General features: G+C 49.1%; 1 protein-coding gene across 2 annotated transcripts in view; it reads right to left on the reverse strand.

Moving 5' to 3' along the window:
• The window catches only part of TMEM255A (transmembrane protein 255A), a 56,100-nt gene extending 42,834 nt beyond the window's left edge, over window positions 1–13,266 (reverse strand). For both annotated transcript variants that reach the window (XM_027054241.2, XM_027054240.2), the window contains exons 1-2: window positions 13,052–13,266; window positions 6,273–6,415 (exon numbers count right to left, since the gene is read on the reverse strand). In XM_027054241.2, the coding sequence (XP_026910042.1) occupies window positions 6,273–6,415; window positions 13,052–13,109 (201 nt within the window). In that variant the 5' untranslated portion in view covers window positions 13,110–13,266. The remainder of the gene's footprint in view (window positions 1–6,272; window positions 6,416–13,051) is intronic.
• Window positions 13,267–14,479: the final 1,213 nt, after the last annotated feature.

Raw genomic sequence — 14,479 nt, forward strand, 5'->3', positions numbered from 1 at the left:
TACCGTACATTTGAAAAGCACGTGAACTTAAAGCAACATGTGCCCTCCATTTTGGTCACAGTAACGCTATGGAGTTGGGTGGAGCTGATACGATTCCCATTTGATAGATAAGAAAATGGTGGCCTAGAGAATTGTATGGACTCATCCCCTCTTATAGCAAGTTACTGACAGGGCCAGGAGTCCACAGGTGCCCTGACCAACAGCTGGTGCTCTTTCAGCCACACTGTGTTGCATTTGTGGTGTGTCAGTAGAATAGTGACTTTCGTCACTTCCCCTCCCTCTCCAGGAAAGACGTTCCCTGCAAGGATGGAGTGAAAAATCCTATCTGAGGAAGAGCTGAGGGGTTGAAAATAAAAAGGGGAAAATCAACAGAATTTCCTGAAAGTGGGCAGCTACTTCTAATCGACTGTTTACTCTCCTGAGACCCCAGAAAGGTAAGCTCTTTGGCTATCCCTCGAGAACTGCAGGGAATCATGGCAAGTGTAGGCCTTTGGACCTACATCTTGATTCCCCATTACCTGAATAAATAACCAATTTGCTTTGATTTGGCTGCCCTCCACTCGTTGAAGGAAAACACAAATCGTTAGACATCAAAGTCAGATTTAACGGCTCTTTTTGGACTGGGCCGATTCCCATTCACTGCACCCAGGCTCAGAAGGATTAGTCATTCAATACATGTTAATTGGACATTACTCTGTGGCAGGCACCGTGCTATATCTGTGATTTGGAGGCCAGAAGTAGGGGCGGGGGATATGATACTACAACCAATGAGACTCACCCTCAAGGAGCTATAATTAGGTAAACTGGTCCACAATTCCTTCCCGTAATCCTGAAATCCACAAAGCTCTTAAAAACGAAAGGTTGTTTTTTTTTGTAACTAACTTGGTGGCAAAACCTTGAACTGATGTGAGATTATTTTACAATCTTTATCCACTTAGTATAAAAACTCAGTTTATTAGAGGAATATGAAAGTGCTTGATTATGGGGTTTTTCTCAACCCCCCTGGGATGTTAGATAATATAATATATGCACTGTATTATCCTTCTAAAATAAAAAAGAAATCTAGGGGCACCTGGATGGCTCAGTCCATTGAGCATCTGACTTCGGCTCAGGTCATGATCTCACGGTTCATGGGTTCGAGCCCCACATCGGACTCGCTGCTGTCAGCCTGTCAGTGCAAGGCCCGCTTCGGATCCTCTGTCCCCCTCTCTCTGCCCCTCCCTCACTTGTGCTCTCCATCGCCAAAAAATAAATATTAAAAAAAGAGGGGCGCCTGGGTGGCTCAGTCGGCTGAGCATCCGACTTCAGCTCAGGTCATGATCTCTCAGTCTGTGAGTTCGAGCCCCGCGTAGGGCTCTGTGCTGACGGCTCAGAGCCTGGAGCCTGCTTCAGATTCTGTCTCCCCCCCCCACCCCTCCCCTGCTCACGCTCTGTGTCTCTCTGTCTCTCAATAATAAATAAACGTTAAAATTTTTTTAAAAAATATTTAAAAAAAAGAAAGAAATCTAAATTCTCCAACACATCTGGCCCAAGGATTCAGATAAGGGATCGGGGACCTGTAAAAGCAAAACTAAATGAGAATATGGCCCTACAGATGCCATAAAGCAGGATGTATTTTCCAGGAACCATGAGTAGGAGAAATCTATGGTAGGGAGTTCAAAGATGGCAGACGCCACTGTGGACCCCCGCGGTTGAAAAATGTCCTGCCTTGTCTTTAAGTTGGGATAGAACAGAGCATTTGGATAAACAGAAAGGAAACGCAGGGAGGACATTCCAGACCGGGGGAACAATGAAAATGACAGCAGCAAGGCAGAAAAATCCAAGTTGCGTTCAGGGCCATGAACTGACAGTTTTGGCAAAAGAGGGGGGAATGGGAGACCAGACCAAAGGCATCTTTGGAGTGCTGTGAATGACAAAACTAAGGAGGGAACAGGGAGCCAATGAAGGTTAGAACTTTACGGCATTACAAGTCTTATTTAGCAAATCCAGATTCAAGACCCATCTTTGAAATGTACCTTAGGGGTAGGAACTTTATTTTAGAATGATTTTATATTTTAGAGACATTTTCAACAAGAGGTGGACAAATTTCTCCCTAATTCACAATAAACTACAAACTTCCACCATCCAGAGCTCAGTATGTTTCCTTAGCATGCTTTAGTCTAAACTTTGTTGGATTTATCAAGAGTCTTTACATATGAAGATGAAGCCACATCTGCCTAAAGAAAGTTTCTGGGCCATTATTTTGAATGATCCCTGCTGTCTCAGTTTCCTACTATCCCACGGTAACTCTGATATAATTTTTCCATTAACTCACACACACACACCCCCACCTTGTGAACGGGGCTGAAACTCCTATTTTTTTTCTCCTAAAGAAAACCCAGGCTGGCATGGGTCTTAGCAGTACAACAACTGGGGAGAGGGTACAAGAATGAAAGATTTCCATGCTGATCAGGTGGCCAACCCCATCTTGTGGGTTGCTTGGGAAACACATTTAAAGGCTTCATTCTCCCGGATCGAAGGTTAAAGTGTTACAGACAAGGAGCGCGCTCTCTCCCCTGCCCTTTTCAGCTTTATACAACAAGTGAGCCTCTTGCCTTTTTTAGGCCTCTGGTGTAGAAAGCTCACTGAACTCTTCTGGAATGGAATGTCTGGAACATTCGTGGATAGTAAAAATCCTAAACCAGTTTGTCTTTCTTCATCGGTTTTAAGTTTTTAAAAAAACTGCGCAGTTCCTCTTGGACAGATTAGCACCTTTAAAGATGCATGCATGCATGTGTGTCTTAGGATGCTGGCACCACATTCTAGCTCAGATCAAGTAGCTCATGACCTATTATAATGCACCTTGCTGTACAAGGGCACCTCGCTTGGCAAAATGAATATGCCCCAGAAAAGTTTCATGTGAGTTTGAGCTGTACAAATGTAATTATATTTTAAAATGCCCAAGTCTCTATATTTAAGTGAGTTGTATGTATAATAAGCCTTCTTTTAATGTAATAACTGCTCCCTAATTTGTCTGTTTTGAAATTTTGAATTCTCATTTATTGTTAAAGCATTTAACCAGCAGAGCTAACCCCAAAACATCAGAGTTCCAAGTAGCCTGAAATTTTTCACATTGCTATACACTGATCATTTATATTCAGAGTGACCAATTTGCCAGTATGGAATCTTAAAATGCCTGGGTTTAATGCTGAGCATATTTTATTTATTGGGTTTTAGTCCTCCAAGTGGTTGCCGGTTCATTTGAATTAGGCTCCCCTGGGGTATTTAGTAAAATGCAGATTCAATTTGTATTACTTTTCCAATCAAAATTAGCTCATCAAAAGGAAATTCAGGTTCCTGGGCCATACCGAACCTACCAAACCAGAATGTCTGGGGGTAGGGACCTCAGGTCTGCATTTCCCACAGCTTCATCTGGTCATTCTTCTGCACACCAAAGTAGGGAAACCACTGGCTTAGAGTTTATACAGTACCTACCTCTCTAATAACCAAACGGGTCAATGAGCGAAAGCATCCCACTCCCGGATAAATCTGGATTGTCAGGCACACGCTGTTTCAGAGGCCTGAGTCGTCACTGTATTTGTTACAACATGATTTGACCTCTAAACCCAAATGGATTTTTCTGCCTTTCAATCTGCAATCTTCCCCATTCACTTTCTATAATTAAAACCCATTTTAAAGAAACAAATCTACAGGAACTCTAAGAGCACATTTTTAAACGGTAAACCATGGGGCACACTGTCTGTTAGGGATGGTTCTCCTCTTAACATTTCCATATTAGCTTTTAGTGAAACACACACACACACGCACACACACACACACACACACACACACACACACACACAGAGGCACGCACCCCTTCAACTTCCCGAGCTTGCTGAACATCAAGTACTCGAATACCAACAATCATGCGCCCTCCTTCCTTTGTTAATGCATTCCAACCTAGCCACCCACAGGCAGCTATTCTACAGAGCAGGTTCATAGCCACTGTTCTAGAATAGGAGTTCCTACTCTTAAATGACAGGGAAAATACCTTTTCCTCACCCATGGGGAGTCTGACTCTTGGCTTTGAGCATCTGTTCATCCATCAGAAATATTTTCCAAAACGCAGCTACCTGAAGCACACAAAGTCACACAGACCCTATAAATTGCTTTTCCAAGCCACCAAAATGCAATCTTACCTCCCCCTTCCTCCTCGTCCCCCTCGCTTGTGCTTAAAAATAAAACCCAATTCTGCTGACAACTGGTTTTCTTGCCTCACCACAGGAAGTGGACCGGGCGAGTTTTCACATCACACATTTAACAGAGGGCACCAAACGGGTGTCTGTGGGACACCTGCCCTTGGCTGGAGGGAGCCCTGCCTGCCCAAGAGCGGCGAAGGAGCTTCCCAGGCAGCCTGTGGGAGGTGGGAGGCACGTCTGGCGCCAGCCAGCTAGGGCTATTGAGGAGGCTGACTGTGGAATCCGTGGCCTAGGCAACCCTCGTCAGGCTTGGTCACTCGCAGCAGCTTGGGCTTGTCAAAGACATCCATGTTTAATCCTTTCCTCTCCCTGACTTCTCTCTCCAAGCCCACGTCTTCAAAAAAAGAAAAAAGAGAAACAACCACCACACAAACACATCTGACCTCTTTGCTGTACTAACTGTACATAAAAGAACCATCCTAAACTTCCAAACTTCCTCCCTGTTCTCTACAATCACTTACAATTGACAAGTTACATAATTGATGGTGAAAATATGACCCTACCTCTAGGGTTAGGCTTTTGGGATCAGCAGCCGCGTGTGTGTCGATCCAAATGAGGCTCATGCTTGTTTTTGTTTCTCTTTCCTCTTCTTTTCCCCAGATTTATTGAAGTATAAATGACAAAAGAAATTGTATCTATGTCACGTATACGACACGATGATTTGCTATAAAATGAGGCTTTGTATGTCAAGAGTTCAGTGGTTTCCAGAGCGGATCCCACGCACCCTGGTGATGGATGCAACAATCCACTGATGTACACTAAGAAACTATTCGAACTCTTATTTCCTATTTATTGTTTATCTAAACTAGTAAGAGAAATTAAGCGGTACAAATATTCAATAAACAGACTGTCACTGGCGCCCTCCCCCGGTGTGAATGTCAGATAACAAGGTCAGCCCGTCTTGCAGGGAGGAAAAGACACGATCCCAGCAGCAACCAGTTGATGGCGGGGCTTTTGACGTGTGCCCGGATTGCGTTATCTAGCTTTAACTAAACTGGTCCCTATCAAATGGACAGGTGGTTTGGAAAGGCTCCTGTTGAGAAACCGCAAATTGAAGATGACCCTAATAATGTAAGTAAGCAGAAGCGAGCCACAAGAAAATGGCACAGTTGACACTTGTCTCGGGATGAGCTTTTTGTCAGCTACACAGTGGGATCGACATTAAAAAAACAATGACGCCACGCTGTATGGTGACAGACGGCAGCTACGCTTGCGGTGAGCACAGCATAACATGGAGAGATGTGGACTCACCATGTCGTACACCAGAAAGCAGTGTGATATTGTGTGTCGACTCTACCCCAATTTGAAAATTTCCAAAAATGATGCCCACGGTACCCTAATTGTACCTGATAAGTCAGCCAAAACTGTTCAAAATGATCTAGCGGGCTACTGGAAATAAGGGTTCATAGCCACTACCTTTAATGACCGACTTCATGCGAAGTGTATGTCATTCTTTGAAGTTAGCATGAGGATAATAAAAGTTATTTCTTTTGAATCTAATTCTTGAATTTCCATGTCTGTATGTTTTAGGAACATGTATAAAACCTGTAAATGGATAAATATACCTATCTTAGAAGTAAACGTTCCACATGTGTTTCCTGATACGAATGCAGGCTCACTTTGGAGGTCAGCGCTGACGGTCAGAGTGTCAAGCCGTCGTCAGGTTTCAGGTAGGGTCAGGTGACGCCTGTTATACGTGGGAAAGCAGGTGCCCAGAGAGAAAGGGACCTTAGCCTAAAGCTAACCCTGCTGGTTGGTGACACCTCGTAGACCAGAAAACCACGGGCCTAAAGGGCGAGGTGACTTGCTCAGCAGCACACTGCTAATTAGGGACACAGCTGGGATTCCTCTGACTCTCAGTCCAGTGCTCTTCTTAATGGGCCCAGAGTTTCCTCTCTGTACACATACAGAGAAATATACAGGAGGAAACCTGAGCAAACACTGGAAACTCAGACAGTCAAAAACCCTCCGAGTAGAACCCGAAAGACCGCAGCCAGCAAGCCCCTGAGACCTACCTAGGCCTTTTATACTTACAATAACTCCCGGGTAATAACCTCCGACGGTCACATTCTGGGTCCTGGTGGTTGCGGCAAGGCCCACCGTGAGAATCAACACCGACACAATAAGCAGAGTCACGGTGACATAGATGGAGTTTCGTTTCCTTCGATTGAAGGCTCCTGAAAGCACACAGAGAAACTGAAGTGGTTCATTTTGGCCGGAGAAGGGCACGGACTTAAAGGGAAAAATCACTGGGAAGGTCTTCCTTTCCTACCCCAACTGGTAGCTGGGGTTATCTCTGGGGAGGGGAATTATGGGGAAGGGATGGAGCTTCCGGTATTTTGCAATCATCAGGTGCCACGTTTACAAGAAAAAAAATATATATATATGTATACATATATATATATATATATATATATATATATATCCAGTTTGAAAATGAACAGACGGCATCTTAGCAGTTACATTAAAAAAAAACCCCACAACAAATTTTGTGCTTTTGCCATTCCATGAAAGATGTGTCGTACCCACTTAGTAGAGTGTTTTTTAAGGCCAAGTTACAAGGCCTATGATAAATGGGAAGTGTACGCATGGAGGCATTAAATGAAAATATTTTAAAGCCAAAATGCAACTAAGAAGGGTTATTTTTTATAAGCCGGAGATATGAAATTTCATTTTCAGTGTAAATATCACAACCAAGCCAGGTACTGGGATTCTTTTTTTCACTTATTTCTGACATTTGCCACCTCGCGTATAAACTTTAAAATGGTGTGTTGGCAAGATTTGTCACATAACAAATGTGTGTAATAAAGTAAGTGTTTGGAGGCCATTAGTCCACAAAGATATGTATCGGGGGAGGTAGATGGGGAAGATTATAACTTACACACATTTAGGCCTATGTGAGGGTGACATAAATATTATAAATGACAAGAAACCCGTTCTCCTACTCAGTGCTTATCAGACACGATAGCGCAAACCAATATTTTTTTTTTCCGAAAACAGGCTTATTAAGTCAGATAGAAAAATGGTATCGAGACTCGCTTTTGAATATAATTTTTTTGGAAAAGAGCACTGCTCTGCGCGCCGCCGTTGTTTCCCCAGCAAGGGGAAGGGACTCCCCACGGGGACCACCCGGGATGAGTTCTCACCTCTGCGTTCCAGGAAACCAAGCAAGTGGGGGGAATGGTAGGGGCGTCCAGTTCTCTAGTGAGACGGATGAAGCGGCGGGGAGCCTTACGATGGGAGTCACCCACCCATGTGGCTTGGCTGGCGTTTAGGGGCCCAAAGAGGCCCCCAGAAGCCGCTCCCAGGACCCCACCGTCCCGGGAGGCCTCACTTCGGCCTCAGGGCAGCAGCTGCCCCTGAAGCCACCCAGACCGCACCACTGGGAGGGAGAGGAGCGGGGACGAAGGACGGGGGAGGGAGGCGAGACAAGCAGCGAGACCCCGAGGCCAGGAGGGCAGAGGGCAGGGCTGTGGCCGGGCCCGCGCAGCCCCCAGCAGATCCGCGCTCCCGGGTGCACGGAGCGCGCCACCCCGGGTTCGCTCCACCGTCCATCTTGTCTTCCCCGGGGCCGTCCCCGCCGAGGGCTCCAAGGGAGGTGGGAGGGGCCGGCGGTCTCCCCTGACGTCAGCCTGGAAAGTGAGCGACGTGACGCATCAGGGTCATTTCTAATGCGATCCCGCTCTAAGACACATTGCAATGTAGAAGGGGCTGGAGCGCTTGTAGGCACCCCGATCTCGCCCTGGGAGGCGAGGCAGGGAGACTTGGGAGATGAAGGCTCCTCTCCAGTGGGGCCCGAGTCCAGCCTCCACGGGGAAGAGCATAAAGGACCACTGGGGACACCTGTGACATCAGGGCCCTTCGTGAGAGAGGGCTATTTGGGATGCAAATGGCGGGCTGACTGGTGGAAACACCGAGAGCAGAGCTGCGGACCGCGGGGGAGGGGGGGGGGGCAGGATTTATTTTCTGTTCGCCCGGAGGTTAGTTAGCCTCCGTCTGGATCTCGAGGGGTTCCTTTAAATGAGTGTCTAAACCAGGGTCCTTGAGTCTGTTTGTTGATAGATGCTTCCCGGTGAACAGAGGGGCTCTAACATAAACCTACCTACCTCGCCTTCCATTCTGTCTGCCTTCTTGTCGCTCACCCCATCTGAGCCCTCCCCTGCCTCAAATTAGCAAAACGCAGTGAGGAAACATCCGGAGCCGCCAGGGGTATCTTTGTGACGCACAAAAAGTGTCTCAACACCTCACACAGAAAACATATAACTTTAGAGACTAAATTGAGGGAGTGTGTGTATGGTCTTTCTAATTTTTTTGGTATCACTCGCCTGCCCACTCCTTCCCTGCCAAGTGGCTTTAAATCCTATTCACAGCTCTTGGGTCTCCTTTGCAAATATCACTCTAGCTCTTAAAAGCACAGGAGCCAGGTCAGAAAAGTGACTCAGCAAACCACATGGTGTCATTTGAAAATCTTTTTTTTTTTCTCCTGCTTGAGAACCTGAATTGAAAATCCAGTCGGTTGAGAAACCCAGGCAAAGATCCTACAGATTTCCAGGGGCCTTGCCTCCAAATAGGATTTGTTTTGAAAAGTCCCATGAAAACTCTCTCATCACTAGGTTGAATATCTATTCTCTGTCCCCCCCCCACACCCTCCCCCAAGTCACTCCCTACTTTACACTATAAGGACTATAATTGTGGAAGATGAAATTATTTCTAGTTGTACTTGGGGAGTTGACCATCATAAGGAACTGCGGGGTGAATGCTTTTGAAAAGTGAAGAGTCACCTCTCCATTTATCTTTAGTGTCAATTTGACTTAAAAGTCACATCTGCTTAGAGCAGATGAACGTTCTCTGAACGTGTGGTCCAGGCTACTAAAGGTAAACTGTTTCCGTTTAGGACATATTCCTGGTGGTTGTTTCATTTTAGAAGGAAGCCCTATTCTTATTAGGGTACAGTTTTGGGGCCTGCCCTAGATGTTCCCGCGAACACAGGAACATCTGATTCCGACTTTGTTTAGTTAATCAACATATCAAAAAACTTTGGATACCAGGAGGTGCTTAAATAAAGCAGGAGGTACCAGAAAACAGTGCCTATCGTAGTGGTTGATACTTAGAGAGCAGTCAATACTTGTTGAATAAACCAGAGGCAACATATCAGAATGTCTTCCCTTCTAATCAAAAAGGCATGCGGGGAATTGTGTGAATAAATATAAGCTGTGTTCATAGAATTGATTTTTTAAATTAAGGTATACCTGACGGGTCCCCAGAACTAAAAGCCTCTGGTCAACTAATGTCACAAAACCCCAATGTCTCTCACTAGCCCGACGACTTGGCGCCCAGTAGATTTCTGTTTGAACAACGACAACCACCCCTGCAACCAAGAGCAGTGGGAGAGTCTGAAATCCCGTCATGGGCATTGCCTGCCCGCCTTCCGCCCCCAGCAGCTTCCCTGCAGAGCTACTGCGGCCCTCCCTCTCTGCAGTGCCCCACCTCCACCCCAGATTCGTGAGGACCAGGATACTCAGCTCTAGAAGCGCCCAATTATTTGCTGCCTCCACCCTTCCAGATACAGCCTGGTTTCCCCCCTGGTCAGATCCCCCACCTGCACTGCGGTCTTTGAATCTGAGTCCCTCCCTTCCCCTAAAACCTGCTCAAAACTAACCTCCTCCAAAAGTTTTCTTACCAAGCTCACTCTATTCTAATCGCTCATTATTTCATGTCCCTGAATTCCTGTATACCTTACTCAATACATATATCAATGGTAAATTGATGACCCTTGTAAATTGGGGGTCTGGCACACAAGTCATATGATAAATCCAGGTCCAAGATGGTGTATATGACAGGAACGAAGATGTGGGTTGCCAGAAGGTGGGATGATTGTCTCTGCTTACTCCTGTTTTACCTGTACCAGCTCTTGATGACCCCCTTGATTACAGGGTGTGTAATCGCTATCGGCGTGCAGCAAGGACAGGGGCCCAGTAGCCTGTCCTATACACCATGTTGTTGACGACTGGCTAATTTGGAGGGCTCATCTTTTGAACCAGTTAGGATTTGCTTACCTGAGTCAGCTTTGCCACACAGGGAGGGTCCCAGGAAGTCCCAGCCTTGCACATCGGTGGAAACAGGTGCCTGCCCACGCAAGAGCCTCAAGGCCGTCAATTTCCCAAACATTTTCTTAAGGGTGCTGATATCCTGCGTCCCCCCCCCCCCCGCCCCCGCCCCCACCCCGCCTCTGGCAGTTCTTTGATCAGAGATGTCCCAGGTCACTGGTGAATTACAAATGTGTTATTTGGGAGAGGAGTGCCCGCTGTAGTAGAGGTGCCTTAGCGCCTGGGGGCGGTGTTGCCAAAAGGGAGAAGGGGGTTTGCTGGAAGGGGATGCAGGGGCGCCGGAGTCAAATTACCATCTTCATATTGCCAAGCGCCTGCTCTGCTCCAAGACTTGTACTAACCGTTCATCCCCAGGCAGCCAGCAAACGTAGATGCAGGCACCTTGGTGCAGTGTGTGTCTTAAATTTTACTGTTTGGGCTGCAGTTGTGTCTTGCCTGCAGAGGGAATCCCCTCAGAAATGCTGCCCCTTGGGGGCTGAAACACAACCCCCCCACTTCCACCCCCCCACCCCCCATGCAAGGAAGGTGGCGTTGCCAGAGCTGAGTTAAGTGGGAGTAGCTCCTAAATAGCCTAGACGCTGATTCAGGCCTGGGTTGTGCGGGACCCGAGCCAGGGAACTCCGGGGAGACTCCCCTGTCCAAACTGGAAATCCAGGGTTACCACTCGACTCAGGAATTTGCTAGTGCCCTGGGTCTGCAGACTTTACAAAGCGGGATGCGTGGAGCAGGCTCGCGCGTCTATGAGGGATCTAGGATTCTTTTCCCCGCAGTGTAGAGTCTGGGCTGGGAGAAGCCCACTCAGCTTCTTGTTGCGCAGACCTTTCGGGAAACGCCAAGATTGGCTGAGGGCCCCCGGGAGCCCAAGAAAGAACTCTCTTCATCTTGTTTCCCAGCCCACAGAGTCATGTGCCAAGTAGCAACGTTTTAAGCCCCGGGCCCCTAACCTGCCCACTCCCCCACTGGCAGACGGCCAGACGCGGAGGCGGGCTTTGCAGGTGGTTGTGGCCCACTGCGGGAATGGGCGCTGCGGGCCCTCGCACTCTTCCACCCGGCCCTCCCTGGCGCAACAGTCTGGCGTCGGGGAGCCAGGGGCTGCGCTGGCGCCACAGCTGGCCAAGGTGAGGAGTGCATTCTGTGTGCCTGTGTGCGCGTGCGTGTGTGTATGTGTGTGTGTGTGTGTGTGTGCGCGCGCGCGTGTGTGCGTGTGCGTGTGTGTGTGTCGTGTTAGAAAGACAGCTGGGGGGAGTCTGGTACTGCTGGGTTCTGGATTCGGACCCAAGTCCTTGGCCTCATTTGGACCACGTTGCAAATGACTACACCCTTACAAATAAAAAAGAGCAAATTCTCATACTGCATATGCAAAACCATTGAAAATACGAATCTTCTCACCATCTAGGAGATGACACTTTCTGGGGTCCCTCCGGTGAACGAATTCTGTGGAGACCGGGCCTTCTGCAGGCAGTAAGGAGCTCACACAGGGGGTTCAACCCTCTCCCCGCCCCCTCCTTTTGAGATGTTCCCGCAAATTCATCGGAGAAGACCTGAGCAGATTGGATGGCAGGAATTCGGGACGGAGGAAATTTGCAGAATGTAAAGTATGTTGGCAAGAGATAATTCGATTATGTTAAAGTGTACCCGAGGCGAATTTTAAGATTAGGTGGGATCATGGTTTGACAATCTCCTCCCGTTCTCCTGGGCTCCAAATTAATTTCTCCGCCCAGTGAAATCATAGGGCTTGGGAAGGTGCCTAACAGCTGAGGGGGACTGGGTTTGTGTTTTGTTTGTAACTACCAAAAAGCAGCTTTGAGGGGCAGCCAAGTTGGTGCCTGATTTGATGAGCTGTCCCCCAGGTTTGATGAGGAAAAGTGTTGAACCAAATCAGGCTAGTGGGTCTCCCCCCCCCCTCCACTCCACCCCGAGAGGGAAAGCGCTACTTCAGAAGATGCGCGGGCTCGCGCTCGCTCTTTCTTTCTCGCGCTCTCACTCGTCTCTCCCCCCCCCCCAACCTCTTTTTTCACACTCACGCACATTCCGTGCATTTGGAGCAGAACAGGAATCAAATTCAAGGAATGTTGATCCTGCCGCTGCAGACTGCAGGGCTGGGCTGTCTTGAGTGATTCCTTAGGAATTCCCCTCCCGCGAACCCCCCTCCTCCCCCCCCGCCCATCCCCCAGGGTTGCGCAAACCCCCCCACCAGCGAGGTGCAAGTCTGCCCCCACCACCACCACTGCAGCTCTGAATTTCTGGGCAGCTTCGACAGAGTTGGGAGGGGGCGAGGACTCTGCTTCTCCTAATTGTCGTTAGTCGTGAGCTCTTAGAAGTGACGGGGACTTTGCAAAGAGGGAGCGTCGAATGGAAAGCGAGGGCGCAGGTTGCAGGGAAGTGTTTGGATCTCCAGACAGCTGGAATTTACCACCAGCTGCAAGTCTGTCGGCGCCCGCACACTAACACGCACACACCCGCACTCCGGGGCAGGGATACTCCGACGCAAGCTTGGCGCTCCAGTCTCCGCGCGTCGCCCCCGCCCCCGCTGGGCCGCTCCCCTGGGGCTCTGGTCGGCGACCCAGACGCAGGGGAGCTCGGACCCCCTACCTGGCCCCGCTTCCCGCTCCCCGGCTCTCGGGGGCGGCCGGGGCGCTTGTGGTCCAGAGGGCAGCGCACTCACCCCAAGCTGCCGCCGCCCCTAGGAAGGGCGGCTGGACTTACCCATGGAATCGGGCAGGGACATGTCGCTGGACCGCTGCTGAGTCAGGGACTGATGCATGGTGAAAGCTGCCCTGTGGCCCCGGCCCCCGAAGCTGCTTCACGCGCCCCCGGCTCAGGGCGCCCCGCAGAGCATCCTACTCCGCGGCTGCCGCTCCCCGTCCCTCCAGAGAGCAGAGAGAGACTGCCTCTGGTTGCGAGCTGCAGCCCAAGTGCCGCCTCCCCCTCCCTTCCCCTCTTCTCCCTCCCTCCTCTTCTGCCTCCCTCTGCTCCGGGAGGCAGCAGCATTGGCGGTCCGAGCGGCGGCGTGCGCTTGCGCAAGACCCCCCCACCCCTCCCCCTCGGCCCCCCCATCCTAGTTATCCACCTCCCAGCCTCCCAAGCCAGACAGGGAGCCGTTTTAGCCCCTTGGGGCCAGGGCTGCGCAGAGAAAGAGGGGGAGGCTACAGCCTGGGGCCAACCGGCCTTCTCTGTAGTTTGGAGAGAGGGTCTTGGGCAAGCATCCTGTTCTAGGATTTATAACTGGGGAGGGGGCAGAGTCAGAGGTTCAGGGCTGATGAATACACACACACACACACACACAAACACACACACACACATTCACGCGCGCGCGCACACACACACACACACACACATTTGTGCAGGTTTGGTCTTAGTGCTTCCAGAATGACATAATGGAGCTGGAGATGATCCAGAGAAGAGCCACTCTACAATCAAGGGGATGGGGGAGGGTAGAGGGGGCTGCCATATGAAGATAGATTAAACAAACGCAGACTCTTTAGTCTAGAAAGATGAAGGCTGGGAAGGGATGTGACCAGCGTGTATAAAATTATGCAGAGATGGAGAGAGGGAACACAGCCTTATTCACCAGATCTGAGAATTCTAGAACCAACAGCCCCCTAAGAGCTAGAAGGAGTTTCAGCTAAAGCAAATATGACTCGGCATCAGCACCACCTCGGTTTGTGCTTCTGGTCAAGATGCTTTTATGTCGATGATCTCATTTTCTTATCACAAGAGCCATGCAAGGCAGGAAGAGGAAGTATCAATACTCCCATTCTACAGATGAAGAAACTGCATCTCCGAGAAGGGATGAACACTTCCTGCAGCCACTAGGCCAGTAAGTGGCAGAGGTGGGATTTGAACATAGATCTGTTGGACTCCCAGGTTAGTGCTCTTCCTATGGTGGCAGCTGAAAAGAAATATTACTCTATATAGCATATTGGAAACCTAAGTAACTCATTAACCCTAAGAAGGGCAACAGGATGAAAACACAAGGAACTTTGGAAAGAATGAACAAGCCATGCCTGCCAGAATCCACTGGGGGGGTTGCTAAGGGAAACTGAGGGTGAAGTGTGAATGGCCCTGATCTTGGAGGACAGCAAAATCCTTCCCAACCAGTCCTTCCAGACCCCACTAGACCCCAGTCACTAT

The sequence above is a fragment of the Acinonyx jubatus genome, chromosome X (genome assembly GCF_027475565.1).
Source record: "Acinonyx jubatus isolate Ajub_Pintada_27869175 chromosome X, VMU_Ajub_asm_v1.0, whole genome shotgun sequence".
NCBI classification, from domain to species: Eukaryota; Metazoa; Chordata; class Mammalia; order Carnivora; family Felidae; genus Acinonyx; species Acinonyx jubatus.